Consider the following 24,197-nt stretch of genomic DNA (forward strand, 5'->3'; position numbering starts at 1 on the left):
GAATTTCAAATTACCATTTACATGGTTTCTATTAAGTGAGCTCTTCAAACTGATTTGGCTTATGATTTTTTTTTCCACTTTGTTGAACTGTATCTTCTAAAGTATCACTTGTTTGCGGCTTGGACCATATCTTTTGCATAAAACAAATGGAATAAAGACACAATCACTTGAATGACTAGTTGCTGTGTCTGGGTTCAATCTCTCCTCATTTATAAAGAATCCTCCTCATCCTGTGCCACAAGCAATCCTTTGAAAGATGAACTGTATGTTAGGCTAGAACTCATTATTTAATTGTTTTCTTACAGAACTTTATGCTAATTGCTGTAATCTTTGAGGGCTCTCTTATAAAATCAATGCCAGAGCAAAAAGTTCTTCAGGGGATTTCTTCATAGTGAAAGCTATGCTTGGGATCAAGTTAAAGATTTTGATTAAAACAACAACAACAAAAAGGAAACATTTCCAAACTCTACTTACAATGATTGTTGTTATGTTCCGTTACAGGAAATGGAGACTTACATAAATTCAGCAATATGCCGTAGCCATACTATGCTGGAAATCAACGGAGGGCCAGCTCATAAAATACTGTGCTTTCTAATGACTGTACAAAACCACGCTAAAAAATGAGAAACACCTCATAAAATGCTAGCTGATGTACAGGAGATGTTTTAGCAACTGGGTGATTCTCACCATAGTGGGAAATGAGTTAGGCACATTATTACCATGGAAGGAAGTGAATGACTTGGGCCACACCATGGTCAAAAATATCTGAGATCTTATAACGGTAAGGAACGAATGGCTTGCCACTGTCCCAACTTCTTCCCATGAGAATGCATAAAGATACGGAGTACAAGAGGCAGTATCTGATTCTAAAGAAGGCAGAAGATAAGCCATTAGCCATTGCATTCACGATTTAGTAATTTATCCTTTTAAAATTCCTGAGCCAAATTTTACACTCAGCAAATTAACACGTTACCAGGGAAGCTGCCTAAGTGTAACTACAAGCAGAATCTGACCCAATCTTTAGAAAATGTCAGTGTAACCAAGTGACTATATTTTAACTCTTACTAGCTATTTGCTAGTTTTCCATTCCTCTCACCGTTTGAGGACCATGGCAGCTACTACAGACCACACCAAACTTTTAGCCAGCAGTAGCTCCTGCAGAACTTCCAACATCCACAACAGCTGTAACAGCATCAGAATGACAACCAGCAGGAACCAAGGCAGAGACAACTGACACACAGAGTCTCTGTAATTACTGTGCAGGCTCCCTGAAATCTGTCAGGTTCTTTATTCAACGGATTCTCCTTGATCCTGATTCTGAAAGAAGCATTGTTTTCTTATTTCCCAAAATCCAGTGTCCTGGAGGGCACAAAACCTATTAGGAAACTTTTTGTGATCCCATTTCAGAGCTCGTAACTTATTTCACCTCATAAATGTGTTTTAAAATGTAATGAGAAAAAAGCCTAAAGAAATTCCAAGACAAAATCTTAATCAAGATGGAGATGAGGATTTGATTACACCTCACTAATTTATCGGTTAAAACCAAGAGAAAGACGCTGAACTTTAAAAAAGATCCAAGTGTAACTCACATGCAGAGTTACATTTTCCATTTTCCCCTTTGTCATACCATTTTCACTTGTTTGCTCCTTCAGCATGTAACTGGTAGGATAAATTATATTACAGATTTTTGCTGAGTCCTTTTTGCTGAGGCAGTTTTAACCCCTGCATGTATGATGCAAGCACAAAAACAAGAAGTACTATCCCAAACTTTGTATTTGATTCGCAAATGATGAAACTAAAAAGCGCAAGAGCTCCTACGAGGAGGCACAAGAAGCGCTCTGCCCCAGGATTTACGTTAGAATCTACAGAGGTTAAAAAAACAATTAAGACACTCATTTGATTACAAATGCAGACAGTTATTTTAGCTGAAATTATAGTAGAAGTTTAAAGTAAACTTGAAAGCTTTACTACTGATTGTGACACCTGAAGCTATTAAAAACTGTTTACGCATCATATTGTGTTCTACTATTTGCTCATCTGCAGTCAAAGGCTCCAAAAAGGATTACATAGTTTCATCAGGTAGAAATATAACAATTTTTATTTCCCATATTGCAACAGAGGCAGGTTGATGAACCCAAGTTCTTTTTTTCTTCTTCCTCTCCATTTCCACAAATGCTTCTCATAAAGAAAATAGAATTACTTCATTCCTCTAATTCCTGATATCTACTCGCTTGACTTGTTATTAGAAAAAATAATTGAAGTTAGAGATTTCAAACTTTTCTCAGGCTTCATGGTGTCAGTTTGCATATCCATGACCAAAACATTTGGTGAGAGTCAACTCAGGTGACTGGTGCACCTGACCAGCTGGAGGAAGTTATTTCAGCTAATCTCCTTTCTGCAAAGCTGTAATGAAGTTGTCAGGACCTCCCCAGTATTGTTGCCTCCTGTGGAGGACACATACCATGGCTCTTCGTGTTCCAGTGAGCTGATCGTGTGATTCTGTCTCCCTGAACGGTAGAACATGCCTGCCTCTCCAGGGACACAGGGAACATTGTAAGAAGCACCAGCCAATTTTAGACCTTGAACAGTTTAGCTCCAAGAAATTATGGTTACTAGCTCAAATAAAGGCTTCATAGGCTTTAGTCTCTGTGCCAGTTGGTCTATTAATTTAGGTTGAACGTCTAAACCAGAGTAAGAGGACTCTGTTTTAGGGCCATCCTCTAAGAACCACCAAGCTAACAAGGCACTATAGATAACCTTAAATGCCTACCATGTCCACATACAAAATAGTTATGCTCACCTTTTGTACACAGTCCGGAAAGGCTTAATGCACTCAGATTAGATGGCGGCTTAGTCAACAAGCCTGCACATGGAGTAAAGGTTCCCAAAACATCACTAGGTGGGCAACTCAGACCTTGGCTTCAGGCAGAGAGGAGAAAGAGCCATGCTTCTGGTTTCTGTCTCCTCAGGGAGGAGCAGGGAATGGGCAGAGACTTGACTTTACCCCCAGCTATTCACTGTCCATAATAGTTGAATCAGCGAAGGAAGCAGGGAGACAATAATTTGCAGCTGATGTGAAGAATAGTAAGCTACTAGCCCTCAGGGGCAGTCTGAGAGATGATTCAGCAGCCTATCTTACAAAGACTATCAAGGCTACTCCTTGGATAATACAATCCATACACTTACGCTCTTGCTTAGTACCATGCCTAAAGGCAAAGTATAGCCTTTAATGTTTTTCAAAAAAATCTTTGAAATCTTGAGACAACAGATGCTGTACACGTACAAGATACTGTTACTCTAACCTTCCAGACATTGTTCAACCTCCATTTTACAGATACACCTCAGTCAGATGATTTACCTCCAGGACATTTTCTTGGTTGGGGTCCAAAATGAACTCAAAGGTCTCGTTCCACACAGGATTCACGTCATTATTGAAATGTTTAGTTCTCTTCCTGCAGTCAGGGGCTGATGGGATGAACAGCTCCACATAGGGATCTGGAGTGTCAACTGTACAGAGCAAAACAGATGCAAAAGTTAGATTAAACTCAAGTTTGGGTTGTAATAAGCAAAACAGTTATGCAAAACCACAAATCATCTCATGGTCTATGACAGAAAAATATATGTAAATTTAATGATATAAATTATAGGAATATAATGACATAAATGATATAATGACATTAACAGTCTCCCCAAAAGAAACAGAAGTTACGCTTTTGATTTTAAAGAGGGGAAGAAAAAGTCTTGCACAAACAGAACGGTACTGAGAATGATTTTAGTTTATTGGAAATAAGTACATTTCTACCTGGCAGTGGTACTTATTTTCAAAAGCTCTTATACCTTCTCTTTCTATCCTTTAATGAGTTTGGCTTGTGTCAGAGCAGTAAGTTTAGCACGAAAACAGTCTTCAGTTAGAAATGAAAGCAAGCAGCTTGGTATATCCTTTTGCATCCTCTTTCACCTTTGCTGCTTTGGCAATCACAGAGGAAACAACTCAGGACACTTATGTACTCCTAAAAACAGCTTAAGGAGAGCTTTTCAAAACTGAAGCCATTACAATCTTTGGAGCTCTCCGGAAGTCACCACAGATCAAGATTTTATTTACATACCATATCCGAGTAATGACCGTGCAGAAGACTAATTGAAAATATACTAACAGAGGCCAACAATATCTAAGTTGAATTATCAGTGGCAGAAAAATACACCTCGATAAAAACCTCACCTGACCTATGTTTAATAATAGCTATTCATTCCTGAAAGCAAAGATGCTTTGTTGGCAGCCCTACCAATCCTACTTTTCCAATCAGTTAAAGCAAGTAATTTTTTCTGACAAATCAAACAGATCTTTGAGGCTTAAGCATCACCAGTGTGATGATATTTCATTCCTAAATGAGAAATATCAGTTGTCATGAACCTTCCACAGTGCTACATTACATTTCCTGAAGAGATTTTTATCATGTTTTTACATTTAAGTTCATTTTTTGAGAAGACAAAGAGCACTGTGGAAACAGGAATTTTCTTCTATCAACTCCAAAAGAGAGGATGTCACATATACAAAAATAGAAGAAATTCAGCCAAACTGAGAAAGCAGTAGGTAAGAGGCTACGATTATAGCCAAAGGCCTGGGCTGATGTAGCCCTTTATGGAGTCCTCCGCAACACCGCTCAGATGTTTTCACAGGACCGCACAGGAAGTTATTTCCATGGTTTTGGTCATCATTAAAAGCCATTTGCTCTGCTGGGGTAAAATTAACGCACATCTTCCCAGGATCTTCTTTTCAAAGGTTGTCCTCCGCTTTCGTGAAACATTTTCAAGCAAGTGCAATACTCACCTAAACAAGAACACTTCTCTCAGAGATCTCTGTGTGAACGAGAGTGAACCCATTAATGGGTGAAGCAGGTCAGAACATTCCTCCTTGTATATAGTTTAAGTGCAAAGATACTTTTTTCTCAGAGCCAAATGTTTTTAGAGGCTCTGATTGCAACAACATGTTATCAGAGAGATTGTCAAGGCTCAGAACCACACGGCTCCAGCTAGGAGGAGAGGAAAAGAGCAAAACAAAAATCGCAGTACTTTCAAATGGGAATCTGTCTTCTTTGGGGGAAAAAAAAAAACAAAAACAAATTTTTAAAAATCATTCAGGAGATTTTTGTTTGTGTTCCAGGGTAGAATGGAAACAAAATTCAAAACTTCAAAAATATTTATGAACCGAAACAGTTGGTCTCCTGTCAGTTCTAATGGAGAACATTAACCAGACTTAACTCTCCTTCTGACTCTACCTCCAAACATGTGAAAAACTGAACTTATACAGAAAGTTTTTCAAATACCTCTGGAGATGCAGAATAATATGCAAGTCTCATGCTGTGAATTAAAAATTCCTTTAGCAAGTGAAACCTAAATGGCAGTAAACAGATCTTCTCACAGACTCAGGCTGATTAAATTAAAATTTCCTATGTAAATACACTTTTAAAAATGTCCCACCTGTTCTGCAATTAACAGATTTGCCTGTGTCAGAATTTTCTTGGACTGTTACAATCCTGCAAAGAACTTCTTAGGGAGTTTTATACAGTACTCCATGCGTGCATGTCTTTCTAATTGCGAGGACTTGGTAGGTCACAGTGCTAACTGTATAACTAACAAATAGCTATTTAAAGTTGGAGAACAGTGTGGAAAGCTTTTAGATACCAACCGTCATTAGCTCCTAAGAATTTAAATCTTACCTTGTCTCTTATCTGCAGTCAGGGGAACGGGGGATCAGTCCTCAGGGGTTTTCTGCACCACTTTTTCACTGACTGATGTAATTAACTGTCAGCTTTTACTGAATGCTTTAGCTCCCTTGAACTATTATGCAAAATTGTGTCAGTGGGAAGGAAATCGATGCCCCTTAAAACTGAACTGCAAAACATCTACTGAAATCAGTAGTGCCAGGATCTCATCTGGAAAGTCAGGACATCGAGCAGTGCTTTGGCAATGACCACTGCAGACTTGCAGCACCAAGAGCCTGAACTCACCCACAAAAGCTTGGTTTTTAACCAAAACACTGATACGAAGCAGCGTTCTGGGCAAAACTCCACTGCCTCCCTCTGCAATCAGTTTTTAACTTGATTCTGTGACCAGCTCTGACTAGGAGTTCCAAAACTCTAATGAGTGAAAACTCTGTAACTCATTTTCCTCTAACGGCTTCCTCTGAGCGTTCACAAGCCTGAAGTGGGCGAAAACCACACCGCAGTACGCTGGCATACGCATCCCATTACTAACTTCTCTATCAGGCTGTGGAAACAGAAACCAAACCCGAGGCAGGGGACAACTAAGCTTCAAGTCAGTCACTACGCTAAATAAGAAAAATATTTTAGTAGCTCAGTCTTGTCAAGCCTACCCCTCGCTCCCTGCCTTCATTATCTTTCTTAACCTCAGGCAGAGTTAATCCTCTGCCCTTTCATGTTTGAAAGTTTATTTTGCACTATTTTTAATTAAGAAAATGCTAACCTATTCTTTTAAAACTTCCTTCTTCAGATGAAGAGGAAGAATACGGGAAGACTGTATACTCTGAATAAAACATTGCTATAAGCTATACTTCATTAATCAGAATCTTACTCCCTGCTATTGGTTGGGGATGGGACTCAAAAACTCGCTACCAGCAACCTGGCAAGTAACACAAAAGTATTCACCCAACGTATTTCAGAACATTGAAGTTGCCATATGCAGATAATATAGTTGCAGTATGTCTTTTTGCATGGGTGCACTTATTGCTGTATGTTTTTGCTAGCTAATTTGCAGAGTACCTTTATTCAAAAAACAGATATCCAATATCAAAAATAGAGTCAGCATCTAAACTGTTATTTTTAAACACGCCGGCTTAACAAATGGCTGGGAGGTAGGAAGTAAGGATTCAATGAGTCTTCCTCATTTGCTTTATCTCCTGGCACATAATTCCCATAGAAACCTATCTCTAAATTATATTATGAATTATATTATGAATCACAAAGTTATACACACAATGGACAGTAATTAGGATCAATCATCTTCACATTAAAAATGAGTAACGCGTAAAGCAAACTGTCTATTAAAGAAACTGGAAAATTTCCTATGATGAGTAAAAGCACTTTTATTTTAGGTTACCCATTTGGTGGGATGAACTGTAACCAGGCCTCCATATTAATACAATTAACTAGATATATTTCAGTCATTCCAATTTCAATTATTCCAGCAAAGTAACAGACACCTAGAAACTACAGAAAACCCATTCATATCTAAAATACCAAGGTTAAAACAACCCCTACCATACACTAAAATTTATCTAATTTGACCATCGGAAACTGAAAGAAACACAAAGTTCCTGAACTGTTCCAAAATCCACTCTGTTACAAAATAATTTAATATCATAAGAATTTCTTTTTTTTTTTCACATGAGCATTCATAAACACTTGAATATTAAATAAAAATATACAATTTTTCAGTTAACATATGCATCACCATTATAAAAAGTAAAGCTGGACCCAGGTCTCCAAAAATCATGTCTAGGGCATTACAGAAATATTCCAGCAAGTATATCGCAGAATTTTCTTACAGAAGTTACTTTGGTTCATTAGAGTTTTTTGCCTTTTTGTTAACTAACATCCTCCACCATTAAGTGCAGACTTCTTAATAAAATCAGAGTAGTCCCAAATGAACATCTTGGCCTACTTTCCACCAAGAAGATATAGTGTTGCCCTGCTTCCGGTACTGCAGTTCAACTTGATTATCACAGGAGCTCTAACAAATCTTAATTACATCTCATTCTCCTTTAAACACAGATGGCAAAGTTTGGGAGTTCGGAAGCTAGAAATGAATTAACACACATTTCTGTTGCCTTCCCACACCAACATACCATTGGAGATGCCTCCCCACTTCACGACTGTTCGTTTCTTGCGCGACACTGAGAACGCCAAGGGTGATTCTCTGCTCTGCCGTACGCTGCTTCACCGCTTTGATTTCAGCGCTAACGGGGGGAAGGTACGTGCAGCTCCGCCACTTGAACGAGGCCACGCTCATAGTGGGAACTGCTGAATTAACTCACCCTCCTCCGCGGGGAAGGAAGCTGCCACCTTAGAAAAAACAAAAGACGCCAGGGGTCCGTCTTGAACAAGTGCTTCCCGCTGGGGAAGGGAACTTGCGCAGGCCGTGCCTACACAGCACACGCTCGCTGCTGGGCGGCTGCAGGGCTCCTCGGAAGTTTACAGAAGTTACTAAAGCTACTGTTTCCCTAAAGAAACCCCAAGCGGGACATACGAGGGCACTCCCTTCGAAAAGTAACCAGTACAGATCACAGCAGACCAGCAGGGTGCAAGCTACAGCAAATCTCCGCCTAGGCTTGAAGCATAGTTTTGATGGATGTGCGCTTAAAAATAATGAATTTTTATTCAAATAGCAAACTTTGTGGGCTCATTGCACAATATGCTTTGCAACGCCACGGAAATGTGATTTGATATATATCTCTACTGTGGTCGTGAGAAGATCTGGAAGAAGATGCAGTGTATTTTGAAATCGTGTCTTTTCCCACTTGAATGTGATTTTTCTTTTTTTAAAAAGGGGAAATGGGAACTAAAAACAGTATTTATCAGTAACTGCCAAATATCAGTAATTCCCAAATAACAACAAATTGACAAACATTTGTATCATCAGATTCGGCTCAGCCTTGCTCTGCGGCAAACTGGTGAAGGGACAGGCTAACCCAAGGCCCTAACAGAGCTGCGACTCCTGTGTTCAGGAGGACGTAGGCACCGTAGATTTCCTAATTATTTCAGCCTCCGAGAGGTGAGGAGGAAAAGAAAACAAGCAGAGCCCTAAGTTCCCCTACCCAGCAGCCAGCAGCGCTAGCTGGCTGGGCGACCGGCTGGAGCGGGTAGTAACCAGTCCGATCAGACTGCCTGGTGCTCAGGGGAAGCCGCCGGGTTGGGGCACCCTCCCTTCCCTGTAAAGTCACAGGCAACAAACGGGTATGGACGCCTTTACCGCGGAGGCTGGAGGTGTGATTTCGGGAAGCAAAAAGCTGCTCTCCCCCTGGAGGAGGTGGAGCCCAGGAACGCAAGGCAGCCGAACGGGCCGTGTCGGGGCGCAGCACACACAAGCGTCTCGTGACCCTGTTGGGAAATGCCTACGCTGAAGAATAACGCGGCTGCATAATCCAAGCCCTCCTTGCGATACTGAAAGCACTGGAAGAGCTAACAGGAGACTCTGAAAGGCAGCAGGGCCTAACTTTTCATCTGAAGTTCTGAATTTGTTCTGAATTCCCATTTTCTAAGGGGACAGTGGATTAGTCCCCTGTACTCAAGCTAGTTGTGGTGACCTGCATCCCCATTTATAAAAACAGATTTCAACTAAGCCTGCTCCAGCTAGTTCAGTTTCAAAACTGGCCAATTTTGTAGGGTTCCTGATACACAGACAACTAAAACAATTAACTTGTAAAGCATATTGGCCAAGTTAAATTAAATCCCTATGTAGACCACCTCAGAAGTGAATTAAAATTAGTTGAATTTAATTCTGAACAAGTGCTCACAATAGGTACTAGTGCACTTTAACTAATACATTTAAATCCATGCCTCCCATTAGTTTGGGACGGGTATTTTTATGTCTTTAAACAGACGCATTCATAGGCTAGTGGTAACGTGGATGCCAGGCTAAAGAGTCTTGAGAAGACAGAAGGTCGCAGGAAGCCTGAAATATCTGGGAGATCAGAGAGAGATTACCAGTAATGGGCCACAGGGAGGAAGTGACAGGTTTCTGACTGCCTCTTTTAAGCATATAAGGAATCCCAGGGCATTTCGAGAAGAGATTTTGCAAAGGGAAGGATGCAGTGCTAGATTTCCTGGGTGGAAGGTGACTACGAGTGAGGTAAGGCAGCTCCTGAAGCAACAAGGCTTTGCTATGAGAAATCCCATCGCTGAGTAATGCATTCACCAGAGATTACTAGTGCATTACAGCGCTTTTCATCTCCAGCATTACTTGTGAAGGAATCAGCTGAACACAATATTGCCACCTAGTTTACTGGCAGGTGGGATACTGGTAGGAGTTATGCTGATCCAGTCCCGAAAAAAAAAAAAAGTCAGCTGAAACCCTTCAGTAGGTTCAAGCCAAATTTGTAAAAGTCTCAAGATGAAAAGAAATACGCTTTTCTAGAATATCTGTCCAACTTGTTTCATTTGCAGAGAAAGAGCAGTGAAAAGCTACTAAAACATTAGGTTGCAAGAGTTCAGAGAAAAATCTGGTTTTCTAGCAGTGTGTCAGAATCCAAGTTTGGGTTTTTGGTTTTTTTCCCCCCCCTCCTTTTTTTTTTTTTTTAATTGAAGTGGCGACTTCTTAGAGCTTTCAGTGTTCAACTTGTGAAACACTTCACTCTGCCAGCAAAGACACTAACAGGAGAGGGAGGAATAGACGGTATGGCTGCCCACTTGAGCTATGACTGTGGTTCCATGATAATGCCAGATCTGTCCCGTGATAATCTCATCTAGAATATGTTTAGCCATATCATCACATTCCTGGTAAATTACACAAAACCCACAATATGAATTATATTCCAGATTTATGTTGGCTGATGGAGTGTAGATTATTTCTAGTCTGGCATAAGGTCTACTAATACAAATTCAACCTGTCAACATGTTCTAAACAACTCTGAATCCGCAGAACAAGTTTACACTGGACCTGCGTCTGGTATCATGGGGCTCTAGAGGTTTTGATCCCCTACCAGGAGCCCTGAGGCTGGATTTACTACATTGCTGAAGTGCAGCCTCAAGGCCTTAGGGAGAACAGGCTCTTGCTCTGACTTTTTAATTCAAACGATTGTCAGGAACGTGTTTCAAAAACCTGGAGCTGTCCTAACTAGGAAGAACCGTAGCTCAGCATAGGCTCAAGTTGCTTACATAAACATCATGTCTTAGGAAAACCGTCATCCGTGCTACCGCAAGCAGTTACAGGAAGCTTAGAGCGACACCTATGAATTGTTTCTGCCCTAACCTTGCTGCTCGGTGCAGTTACTGGAGGCATTTCATCTGGAGTACTAAGACTGGATGGTGAAGCACTTAGTCAGAACAGCGTACACGCACCAACCTTAACAGCTCCATAAAGGGAAAGGGATCATGCACGCGCGTTGATCAGGCCGAAGAAGCATGGCACAGTCTGGCATAGAGCAAGCAGCCGTCTCCTGTATTTGAACTGTCCTATACTTAATACTGTTTGCAGGACACTGTGACAGAGCATTGTTTTTAGTGACAGGCTTTACAAACATAACCCTTTCTGTACTGAGGAGGATGAGGAACAATGAACGTTCTTCTCCCTCTTAGAATGCATTCATCAGTCAGAAATATATAAATTGGCATACTTATTAGTAAAAAAAACAAACAAACTTTTCTTCGATAAGGACTGATATATTAGAGAAAGGCAACATCATGAAAATGCAGCAGAGTAACTAGGAGGTGCTTCAAGTTACACTTGTTTTGAAACTGGGTCTTACAAATAAAAGGTGCCTCTTCACAGACCAGATAGTATCCTGCAGAATTCCTCAAAGGAGCTGTGGATGAGAAGACTTACATGGATTCAAGGAAAACAGTAAAGTTTATGCAAGAGAAACTCAATGAGGGCTATTAATTACATCAGAACCAAATCCAGCTCAGGAAGGCCCTCTGCTGAAAACAGCTGAGTGCTCAGAGAAGATCAGGGGAAAGTATCACATGTTCTTCTTGATATTCCCTTAGTTTCAGGCATTAGTCCAACCCTAACAAAACCTCAAAGACCTCACTGGGAAGAGGGATAGGAGGGAAGAGAAAAGAAAGCAGGAAGAAATTAAATGATTATAGGAAAAACAGAATAAAAGGAGGAAGATCGAAGATGAAAGGTTAAAAATGGAGAAACAGCAGCGTCCACCACTCCTGAAGGCATCCAAGGAGTCCCCAGTGAAATTATGCCTGGAGATGAGAGAGGACACAGGAACAGAAACAGTTCCACAGTCACCATCAAGCTTTCTTCTCCTCGTGTCATAGATGGCCAGCTTGGTGAGGGCCAGGAGGGGAAGATGAGGAGGCTCTACAGAATATCAGGTGAAATGAATCCTTGGTCTAACCCAGTATGATTGCTTTGATGTTATTACAATGTAAAGGAGACACAGGACAGCCTTCCCCTAAGATGAAAATTCTAGTTTTTACTGACATTCTACCAAAATAGTCCTTGTCTCCATAATGAGATGCCAAGTGTTCAGAGACAGAATCTGTTTACATCAAAAATATATTTTTGCAACCGGAAAATGCAACATTTTTCACTGTGGAACACATGAGTGTGTTCAACATGACCTTCACATCCCAGCGCTGTTTATGGCTAACCCTACAACATGGCGAAAACATTGCAATGTGTTAAGGAAATTATAATCAGGCCTACATTTACCTCAAGGTTAGACTGAGATTTGCAGGAGAAATTTCATGAGCAGTTGTGACTAGTACTGTTCATTTCTGAAGTTAGGCAATAGCATACTACTAGCCCATGGCTCGGGAGCCACATTGAGCTCCTATGGTTGGCTGTGGAGCATGGTAGAACTGCAGAACACAACCAACAGCAGAGCTGGTACAGGGACTGTTGGCAAGAGGTAAGTCAAGATGTATTGCTGAAGCCCACAGAGCTTGGTCACCATGGGACTCGGCAGCCCATCCAGGCCACCCTAACACAGATAGGTGCAGCATAGGTCCAAATGGAAAAACCGCTATCTCCTCCCTGCGAACTACTTGTAGCGCTCCCCTTCTCATTTGCTCTGTTAGGGATCTAGTGCATCTTACGGCTCCTGGCCACGTGCAGATCTGGATACGCAGCTTGTAGGAAGATTGGCCAACTCTGACCTACTTTTTCCAGGTTGTTAGGTTGGCAGGGGGAAGCGTTTAGTTTGTTCTTGCAACTCCTGGGCAAAAATCAGGTCCTGCTTCATGGCCTTGTAGGAAGAGTTATCTGACACGTCAACAGTTAAATCATGTATACCTTAGCTAAGTCAGGATGAGAGGCTTACCCAATCTGGATTAGTCCCAAATGAGCTGCTGTAACACAAGCTATTGTGTCTCTACTCCACTACAAGCAGGCAATCTCTAATTCCTTCCCTTTCAGCTAGCTCGCGTTTAAAGCACTGTGCATCTATGCCTGAACTGCACTCAACTACTGTGGCTTTAAATGAGCTAGCTTGGACAGTCAGAGCTACAGCCAGAAGTGAAGACAACGCCAAGGTAAAAGCCTATGGAGACAGAAAGGGCAACTGTGACATTGCACTGAAAGTCATCTCCTCTCTTGCCCCTGAATGTTGCTGAGCCACGTCCGGCAGTCAGGGCCTGGACTCGCGCTGCAGGCAGGGCAAGGCACACGCTCGCCCTGTGCAACACCATGGCTCCTCCTTTCCTTTGGGATAGGCAGGGAACATGTCAGCGACCCTGCCCCAGTGCAGGAACATCTCTAGCCTCCAGGGGAAATTATTGCTGGTTGCAGCCGCATGGGCTATAACCATCATCAGCTGCTTTCCGTCTTCATGCTGGCAAGTTCTGCAAGCAGGGTTAAGCTCTGTTGACTGGACTGCTCCCAATACTTTAACTAACTTGTTTATCTGAGCAGCATCACCACAGTGGAAATGCATCCTTAATTCCAACTGGATGGATAGAAACTGGGATACAAGCTGGAGTTCTAGTGCCATGAGCTACCCAAACTTTAAACTTCTCTGATTATTTAAAAAAGGACTCTTTTCCATAAGATGCCTAGAGTTAACCTGTATATTACTGTAACATGAAAAGCCGATAAAGCAAATAAAAGCTGCTAATGAATCCAAAACAGGATTAAGGAAGATTATGGATCACTAAGAACAGAGTCGTACAACTAGTTTCCTTTGTAGATGCTACATATTGTTTTGGAAGCCACTATGCTTAAAGGAAAAAAACAGATCTTTAGAAATGTAGGACAAATTTTCCAATGCTTCATTTGGTCCAATTCTCCACCAAGCCCCTTGAAAACCCAGAAGGGAGAGATCCAGTTGAAAAAGAACCAAAGTTTGCAAGCTCTCTCTTTCAACACTCTGCAGATTTGGAATTTTTTTTTTCCTCTTTCCTGTAACTCCCTCTATTTTCATGGAAGTAAGGAAAGTATGCTTTAGTACCTGAAGCAGACTGAGAACTCAACACTTACTACATAAGATTTTGCTGGACTAGAGTTGAGGTCTTTTCCAAAAACCCTGGTCAGAGAAATGATTTTGCAAGTTCTGTTGACCCTGTGGCCAGCAGAAAGCTAAGGAATGAAGATAATCAAACCCTCTCCAAAAACATGCAGATGTTGAGATACTCTACAGGCTGAAGCTGCTCTTCTCATAAGTCTTCCAGCCTGTAGAGCAACTTAAGCAGAAAAGTTCATTACAGCTATCACAGCAGCAGTCACTTAAACATAATTTAAAGTTTTTGTAAAGATAGAACTGCACTGATTGCATGTTGTTAGGACAACATCTAGAGTGTGAAAGACGCCTTGAAAAAGAAGTGATGACATTAAAGCAAGTGAAATCAGTAAAGGGCATACTCTTACATGAAGGCAACAGAAAATGAACCGACTTCTGAAATAAAGGACTTGAACGAACTTCTGAGAAAGCGTTAGTCTGCCTTTGAGTAGAGGCTCTCAAAACTTTTTAACAGCATGGGTCATGCCTTTTTACAGTAACTCTCACATATCCCTCCTCTCCCCCCCAAACAGAAAGCCAAAGTGGTGTAAATGTACCAACTTCCTTCAGGCACATATGAAAAATATTGGCATGGAAAATCCATATGATGTGATTTTTGTCATTCTTTGTTTATTTTGACATGTTTTATCAGTGAGAAACAAAACAGCCACTGTAGCTTAGAGACTCAGATTCTGTTATGACCCGGATTCAGATTTGTTTGCTAGTCTTAGTCAGATCACTCTACAGAGATTTTAGAGCTTACAGAGACAACGGGAAATCTCAGCCAAGCAAAATAAAAATAGAGGGCTGGAAGCTATCCTAGCTCCAACTTTCCCTGTTGTTCCAGGCATCCAGATCAGCCAAGAAACTAAGAATATCTCTTGAATCAGCAGTGTTGTGCATGACCTGTTCACACAAGAAAATGGAGCCTGTGGCTGTTATAATGTAGCGTGCATCTATCACCTAGTTTTAGGGGTGAAACAACCATTTTTGTTCTTCACTAATGAAGAACACAAGAAGTGTTGAAAAATTACTTAAAATACTATATAGTTCCCCAACCGAGGCTTGAGGAGACAGCAGTGTGGATAACTATGACACACTTTCTGTCAGGGATGAGAAGTCAGGCCCTCCATCCCCAACCATGAACAGAGTTAAAGACTGTTCACCAGACCTCTCATTTACAGCTCCTTGAGCAGAGGCAGACTGCAGAAGTATCACACATGCAGCACAAATATAAGCATTTCCATACATTGAATGAACTTAGATCTAGTCAGATCCTTCACATATTTTCTAGAAAGTTATCGATCATGGGAAAGAATGGCAAACAAATAAAGCGGCTGCAACACATTGTGCGCATACACTGGTGCTTCTAGTGAGCAAAAGCTGCTGCCCACCCATGCCCTGAGCCAGAGGACAAGAATCTCTTCAGAAACCAGCATTTGACATCCCCTAGAGGTATAAATCCCCATCTCATCAAGTAAGGCCTTTCCAAAAGGGAGAGAGAGTTCCAGGTTACAGTCGGGGCAGTGAACATACAAGGAAATTGAAATGAATTGAAAATTTCTAGTGGGAGACTTTTAGCACCTCGGGCATTCACCTAGGACATGGAAAAAAGAACAGAAACAAAAGATGAATCAAAATCTCACATGCTCCACAATCTCCATCACCACCTCAATGTAAAGTTACCTCTGGCCCACAGAACAGTTTATTAACTGCACAAAGTGGAGCAACTCTGACAGAGGAGATTAGGAGAAACCCCTACAAGAACAGTCAACAGTTTGCTGCTCTCCCACGTCACAGACAGTAGCACTCAGGTCCCAGCCCAGACCAGGGCATCTCACATTAAATATCCCAGCCCCTCTCCCTGGCAGTGAATTCTATGCCTGAGAAGAGAAATCCAGTGTAAAAGCTGGCACATTCCTTCAATAAGTTGAGGTTTTGAGAAATCAAATGAAAAAAATACTGACCAGAAGGACTAACTAATGGCCCTGCGCTGCTCACAACTTCGTGCATCTTTCTCAGGCGTTTAATATTATTTACCAATTTGATCAAATAGCTTCCAGGCTCCAATACACTGAGCTTCATAAATACACAGGAGACAAATATTTTCTTTCATTTAAAATGTTTTCACTTTGGAGTATTTGCCAGGACCGCAGGCACTCAAGCACAAGCCCCAGGAACTTGGAAGCCCTTTCTGAGATGCCCCAGAGTGTTGGTGCTTCAGGCTATGGAGCATTCGCAGCTGCCAGAAACCCAGGCAGTTTTTAACGGCCCTTGAGCATAACTCTGGCAGGTTTTATCAAAAAGAAGTCATTCTGGAATAACTTTTCAGTTTTGATAATTCAGTAAGTTTTCACGGAAAGAGTTTTGCTGGAAAAACACCAATTTTTTTGATAGCTATTAATTGGAATTACAGGACCATACTGGTTCTGAAGGCCAAAAAGAAAAAAAAATTACCATGGGCTCTTGGCTTTCTTCTTCACCCCTTCCATGTTCTTAGTCCCTTTAACATCATGGAGCCCCCATTCCTCCTACCTTCTTTTTCACACTCCTTTCTTCCCTTTCCACACTCTCTCATGCCAGGGGCCTTTGCGCTCCAAGGGAGCACACCTCTTGTATAAACACCCTCTCAGAGGCCATGCCCCAGTGCACCTTCTCGGCGTGCTCCCCACCCTAGGTATTAACCGGACTCCCAATTCCTTCTCCCTTTCTGCCAGGCTTCCCCCATACTAGGGGCTCTGCTGTGTTCCCCTCCTCACTGCCACTCCCACCTACCCCCATGTTTAATATCAGTACTGGACACCAAACATAAAAGAACTGTTAACCTGCTGTGGCAAAGCTACATGTTAGAGCAGTTGCTGTATTTTGACCTGAAAGCAATTTCCAGGAATGTGCCGGGAAAGAAACAAGTGTATATCAAACAAGCCTGATCAAAACTCCCTGAAAAGGAGGAACAAGGCACCACACTCATCCTCCCAGCCTCAACCTGCAGTATCAGGCAATGCAATGCTCTGCACGAAGTGCCAGGGAAAGGGAGAGAGGAACTGATAACACCACCACAGCTGTAATCACAGAAGCAAGATTAAAAAAAAACACAAAAAAACAGTTTAAGCCAACATATTATTTTCTCCCTCTTCCCCTCGTAAGAGCAGACAAGAGTTTTCACAGGTCATTCTTCCTAGTGGTTTCCTGTTGCGCAGCCACATCTGGAGACTCAGAAGTGTAACAGAAAGGAGAAGTAGTAGTGTCTCATATAGCTCTCCATCATGAGATCTGCTTATCTGTCTTTTTTTTCCCCCCTCTTTCTTTCTTTCTTTTTAGAGCGTTGACTCAGCAGAGCTTTGGGTTTCTTTCTTTAAGTGTTCCCACCAAACCACAGCCTTTTGAAGATACAGCAATTGCCAGTTTCACTATACTCAGAACAGCATTTCCGACTAAGCCAAAAACTAAACACAGGTGTTGCTTGCTTGTAGGCAAATTATGTACAACTCACCCATTCATCTTTTTTGGATCAATGGAAAGAAGGAGCGGCAAATCTGCTTTATGAGCTAAAGTGAGTGAGCAATGAAATAAGTGCATTGCCTTAGGTTTAACAAGCAAGGAAAAGAAACCCACAATCTTTGAATGCATGACAAGCTTATTGTGTCATCTCCCCCGCCTAAGGAAACAGTCTCCTAGAAGAGAGATGAAAGATGTGAAACCAGAAAAAAAAATACTCACGCATATCGCCAATCGCTCCTTTTGTGACATTTGTGGCTTTCTTTACAGTCACAGTGAATATGTGGGAATACTGGTGCTCCACCTGGAAGTCAGAGAGTTAGAGGTGATTAAGCTCCAGAACCAAAAAGCATCAAAATAGGTTTCATTTTGTCCAAAAACTGAAAAAGAGAGATCCCCCATTCAAAACGTAAGTGAAATGCATACTGGATAGAGCATCTTAAAGCGCAACTGCACCCTGTAGCTTTACTGCAAGGTCAGACCTTGTATTAAGGTTGCTTGATTTTCCTGCAGCCACACCTACTTAACAGGTTCTTCATAACATGCTTTTATTTTTTTCTAATCTCAGTGAATAACACTCCTCCTCTCTGCAGAACTTGCTTTAAGGCATTTAGTCAGGCAGTGACAACTCGGTATGGGGGGAAAAAAAAAGGCTATTTTACAGTGCGCTGGTGTTTGTAATTACCTTCCTCCAATAAAAAAAGGGTACAATTATATCTAAGTATATGTTCTGGAACAGATACACGCATATTGCAGATGCAAGGGAATCATTAGTAATGCAGGGACTCCCCAGGTCATTTTTAGTACACATCAATATTCAAAGTGTAGGCGTCCCTAAGACAATGGAGTAAAGGTGAAAAGCAAGCTGTAAAAACACCCACAAGCTGAGCTTTTTTGCAGTTTCCGGTGCTTCCTGCTCCCTGCAAAACCAGGAACGCAGCAGGAGCAGGCTTTCTGAGGGCAGCCAGAACACCACAGTCCTGTATGAAACAGGAAGTAGAAAGAGATGTAAAAATAAGAAACAAAGTAAAAAACTTAATGAAGAGGAGTCCGGTGACTCAGGTTTATTTTTACTTTGCGTACATAGTCCATAAGTTTGACTATCCAACTGAATACCATTAGGAGCATCACCACGGCATGGGACAAGGCAGACAGCACACACCGTCTACAGGGAGCCAGCACAGAGCTAATGGGTAAATCGTTAAGTGTTACACGTTAGAGCCAGGAACAGGTCTCAGGCTCTTGCCTCACAGTGCTTACATGCAAACTGTTATCTTAACGCCAATCTTAACTCTACCCAAGCTGTCTGACTGCCCACGCGGCCTAGGCGTGGGTTCGCCCACCGGCCCTGCCTGGAGGGAGCCGACTCGCTCTCCTGCGATGGAAACTGGGGCTCAGGGAGGAGATTGCCTCACACCTGAGCTCGACCCCACAGACAGCATCAGTGCGTTCCTCCACGCTGCTCGGCTCTTACCACTCAAGCCCTTGTATCAAAAACATACCTCCTATGGGATCTCCTATAGGTAAGTCACCTCCGATATACCGTAATGCACCTGTACCTCAGGTTTCAACTTGTAAAACTGAAATAATGACCCCCATTTTATCTTTTTTCATCCATTAACTTTGTGAAATATGTTAAAATAAACACTGCATATCAGTAAATTATCAGGACCAAAACAATGAACCAAGTATTAAGGATCTTACAAGCTATTCCAGTTAGAAGGAAAAGGGAAAGTGCTGGAAGCTGGAAATTCTGACGTTTATTTACAAATGATACACAGTATCGTGGTCATAGCACCCGCTTATTCAGGCTGTGCCTGCTGCTTTCTTGCTGTCTTTTCCTCTGGATACTCCCCTCTTTCTACCCCTTTTTTAAAAATAGAAACAGAAGAGCCAGTGAAACCCTTCAATTCATACGCGCTTTAGCTTTCAGCAGGGGCATGTGCCTTTATTTACTGATTCAACAGCTAGATTCTGTAAGGGCCTTCAACAGGTTCTCACAACTATTTCAGAAGAACCATGGTTGTCTCAGCCACGTCTCACCATTTTATACCTATATCCCGCTCACACACAGAGACCGCAACCAAACTGGATCCCTCTCCAATACAAACTGGCAACAAATGACAATTCCTTTAATCTCTTTTCTAAATTTCTTATAATATTTCTTATAAATATGTTTCTTATACGATTTTTCCCCCCCAAAAGCCCAAATTAATCATCTTATGGTAGCAAAGCTGGCTTGTGAATAACTAAGTAACAGTTGAGTCAGGAAGCACTGAAAAATAACACAGCTGATACCAGCAGAAACTCCTCCACAAGTCTGAAGTCTAGAGGTTTGCAAAGGGCACAGCCACACCACGGCGGCAAACACCAAGGAGAAAAATGCCCACAGCGATATTAAGGGTATGACTTCACTGCAGGCACTGCCTGACCCAGACACCGAATTGCCGCCTCTTTCCCCAGGCTGCAGTCGCCCACGCGTTGCAAGGACCGCTGGAGGGAGGTTCAGTTCATGACGGTCTGCTCAGCGATAACATCCAGCTCTAATTGCTCCCCTGGAAGCTGTAGGAGGAGCTGTCTGTTCCAAAGACAAGCAAGCAGGCAGAGGGAAAACTGCGGCAAGGCAAACTATTAGCATGCAAGTGGCACACCGAAGTCATCGTGCCACAGCAAGCGGCTTACCGACTGCAGTAAAAGCGCAATTCGGACTCCAACCGATTCTCCCAAGTGGAGCTGTTAACTCTGGTCAAAAGTATCAAACTGAACAGAAAGGGTCTAGATATGTAAATAGGAAAAGCGTTAAGAAGCAACACCTACTTAATAGCCCGGCTTGTGCTGACGTGAGGACATCTCAGTACTTTTGAGACACCCATTATCTTTTGCCTCACTGCTTCCCAGAGTAAACGGATGAATGGGAAAAAGTAGGACTTCTCCCTGAACAAACTTCTGCCTGCGTTACCTGTCACACAGCTACCTAAAAGTATTCCAGCTCTGTCATTTACATTGTTTCAAGACTTTTTACGGGCTGAGATTCTCCAGAAAACAACTTCCATCTCAGTCCCTTGTTTTTGGCTGGCTTCTTGGGAGTGCTCAAAGCTGCTCTGTCAGCGCGTACGGCCTTCGCACGCACGTCGGACTGCCGAAGCGTTGCTTTCACAGTGCGGCCTCGGCCCCAGACGTCCTTCGCAACAGACTGATGTAGCTGCTTTGTCATATGCAACCTTATAATTAAAAGAGACAGCCCAAAGTACAAACACGCCACCCCTCCCCTTATTCTTAGCTGTTAGGACAGAGAGTCCGTCCTCACCAAGACCACAAATCAGAGAGCACTGAACGTTTAGCAACAGAGCAGAGGATGGGGCTATAAATAAGTTACAAGCATGGGACACGGGAGCGCTGGATTTAGTTCTCAGCTGCTCTGTGGCACTCCTGGGTAATTTTGGTGCCCCAGAGTCCTGCCTGTAAAACTGCCTACTGATACTACTGCTTTCAGTCTTCAGCTCTGTGTTATGCTAAAGACAGGACCATAGTGGTTCTGAAGGCCAAAAAGGAAAAAAATTACCATTACCTGGCTTTCTTCTATAAACTTTGTTCATATGAAGAAGTGACTATTAGCAACCTAGAAATAAGGCTATTTTGCACTTAGGATCCAATTTCTAAGGGTACTAAGAAGCTTAAATATCCACATTAACAGCTAGCAGGACTTTCAGAAACATTTGTTTGTCAGTTTGCAGAGAAACTAACTCCCATAGAACTTAGATACCCCCCTGAAAATACCATAAGAAATGTACCGACTCTAAATACTTTTATGAATCCAGCCCGTACTAATTTAGATGACTAAGCTGTGTTTTCCAAAATGATTTATGTTCACCTTCAATCTTGATAAAAATCTGTACATTGCCAACTCCTTAGTTACTTCTGAAAAATGGAAGTTGGTATATAAATCACGCAAGTGTTGCAACACTGAGTGGAGCAACATCTACATACCTTTAAAAACCTGAGCCAGGTTAAAAAATGCAGAAGCTCATCATTAATTTAAAAGCCTAAATCCTATCTTCAAAAGTGACCTGCCTTTAAATATTTTCTTCCACTTTGCTTCCTCTTTGTCCAGAAAGTTAGAGAAGGAAGGAGAAAAATCCGTACCATACCACCTCTGAACATGTTTTTTCTGAACGATAAGAACTTCTACGTGTAGTATCCTCTCTCTGATGGTTCACCGTGCCCCTGCTACACACAAGATTTTCTGAATATTCAGAACAGCCACTGTTCAGTATCTCCTGCTCCCACGCCAGAGCTCTCCATCCCTTCCAGCTCCTCCTCCTGCCTCCTTCCTTCCTCTTCCGCCTTTGACCGTATTTTCTCCCAGTAAAATTTTCCTAATTATCTTATTTCCTCTATTTACATAAGGCATAAGTATCATTACATTCCCAGGTACATAAATACCACTATATTCCCCGCTTCTCAAATGGGAAACAGAACAACACTAAAATTTGCTGTAACACAATCAGGTTTTGTCTTATGTACTTTCTGCGCCTACTGAGAAAGCAAGAAATTTGCATCTGTTAAGTACAATATTTTTCATAGTCCAGAATGCACAGTCATTAAATGTAACTCAATCACAAGATGTTATTATACACATCAGGAAGTTCTGGTATAGATCGATTGTGTAAATAGTATTTATTATTTTTACTTCCTTGACATTAAGTAGGATATTTGAGCTGGCAACAGGGCTGGAGAAGTGAAAACGTTTGCCTGTTTTCTTAAGTAACAGATTTTCATAAAGTCCATTCTCCTAACGGTATATTACATATTAAGACAGACACTCTTGCATACACCTGGATTTTTTTTAATCTTGAAATGATTTTACCCATTATTTTAATATTTATCCCCAATATCAACGTAACTGAAGAGATATTACATAATAATTTTCTTTAATTCTTTATTCAGTGAGTCTAAAAGCATTTTCTGTACAGTCAGTTTTGCCTGTACCTGCAGTAATTTGATCAATTTCTTCTTTTATTCCTCTGAGTTTTTCATAAAATGAGAAGAAAGAAAAATAGAGAGATTGTAAAATACATAATAGTTAGCAGAAAGACTTTTGGAAAATGCAGAATTCTTTTAATTGAGTCTTTCAATGCCACATGCCATTTAAAAAAAAAAAAAACACATCATTTTTGCACTGATAGGATTCTGCTGACTCTGAGTTTAATTTTGGTAAAACTTTCCTTGTAATTTCAGTCTTCAAATCAAAAAACCTCAAAGACTTGCATCTCATTTTTCAAGCAATTCTGGTATCAGCTCTTACATTAACAATGTCCCTTCAACAACAATTCAGCACTGCCAGAGGATTTTAACTAGGTATGCTTCTAATGCCTTTTGTCCTCTATGATATCTGTACTGGTACCAAAACAGGACTTTTATATGAATGACTCGATGAAATATAAATGAGTGCCTCAGAGACCGCTTCCCTTCAGGTATGGGATCAAACATTCCACCCAGGAGAGGGCACTGATGCAAAAAGGAACAAGTTAGCACATTGTTTTAAAACTCTGTGTTAAATAAAGCCATCGACCTGAAACACGTCCTTATAGCAGCTTTCACAAGACTATGGTGTAAAACACAAGCTTTTACATCTGTTAGCTGCCGACTCATGTAAAGGATGTGACTGTGTGGGGCGAAAACCACATAATTGATAAGAGATCATTTCAAGGAAGCGGACACTATATTTTTAGCAATGTAAAAGTTCAACATTACAACAAATGGATGGTACATATCTTTGACTATGAATTGCTTTTCCTGCCGTGATAGATGCCGGTTCTGTTATGAAAAGTAGTTGATACAAACACACCCAACTTGTTTCAAGATTCCAGCTCAGATAGGAATTGAGATTTCAGTGTTTTCTTTGGCAAGTCACTCAAGCAAAGATATGCGAGTGAACACTGCAGCCTAAACTCAGTGTTCAACAAGCAGCCGAGCCAATCCGCTGGCTTGCCACCACGTAAAGGGCAGTCCTGCTCCTGTTTCCCTTCTCCTCCATCTCCTGTCCCTCCTTCTCTCCTTTCACAGCTTGTGCCCACACGGTTCTGCCCTGTCCTTGCACCAGCTCTGACAGCAGAAAACTTTTGTTGTTGTTGTTGTTGTTGTTGTTGTTGTTGTTGGTCTAGCTTTCTGCCAATTCGAGAAGGTGAATTGGCTCACTCAGAGATCAGGTGAGTTCCAGAGCTGGTACAAAGGATGTACCAAGAACACATGCCTGGAAGAAAGTGGAAAGGAGGGAGCAAGGAGATTTTGGCAGCAATGTGCTGCACAGCTCATCTCACTGACCTTTATTCAGCATTTACAGGCTAATATTTGGAAGTTTCTTTTAAAAATCAACATTACTGATATACACTGGTTCAGGATCTACCAAAATTCACAACTTCCCTCTATTCATCCTGATGAAAATGGAAAAAAGTTACTTGTTAAATAGAATTTTATAGAAAAACTGTACCGTAAGAGAAAAAGTTTAACA

The 24,197-nt window shown here is 41.5% G+C and overlaps 1 protein-coding gene across 3 annotated transcripts in view; it reads right to left on the reverse strand.

Moving 5' to 3' along the window:
• Positions 1-24,197, reverse strand: part of PLA2G4A (phospholipase A2 group IVA) — a 173,011-nt gene that overhangs the window by 35,593 nt on the left and 113,221 nt on the right. For 2 of the 3 annotated variants that reach the window (XM_067300519.1, XM_067300518.1), the window contains 2 exons: positions 17,909-17,990; positions 3,359-3,507 (listed from right to left, as the gene is read on the reverse strand). In XM_067300519.1, the coding sequence (XP_067156620.1) occupies positions 3,359-3,507; positions 17,909-17,990 (231 nt within the window). Of the gene's footprint in view, positions 1-3,358; positions 3,508-17,908; positions 17,991-18,112; positions 18,187-24,197 lie in introns of those variants that run through there. The other variant, XM_013944544.2, reaches the window with a different exon arrangement.

Source organism: Apteryx mantelli, chromosome 8, assembly GCF_036417845.1.
Source record: "Apteryx mantelli isolate bAptMan1 chromosome 8, bAptMan1.hap1, whole genome shotgun sequence".
NCBI classification, from domain to species: Eukaryota; Metazoa; Chordata; class Aves; order Apterygiformes; family Apterygidae; genus Apteryx; species Apteryx mantelli.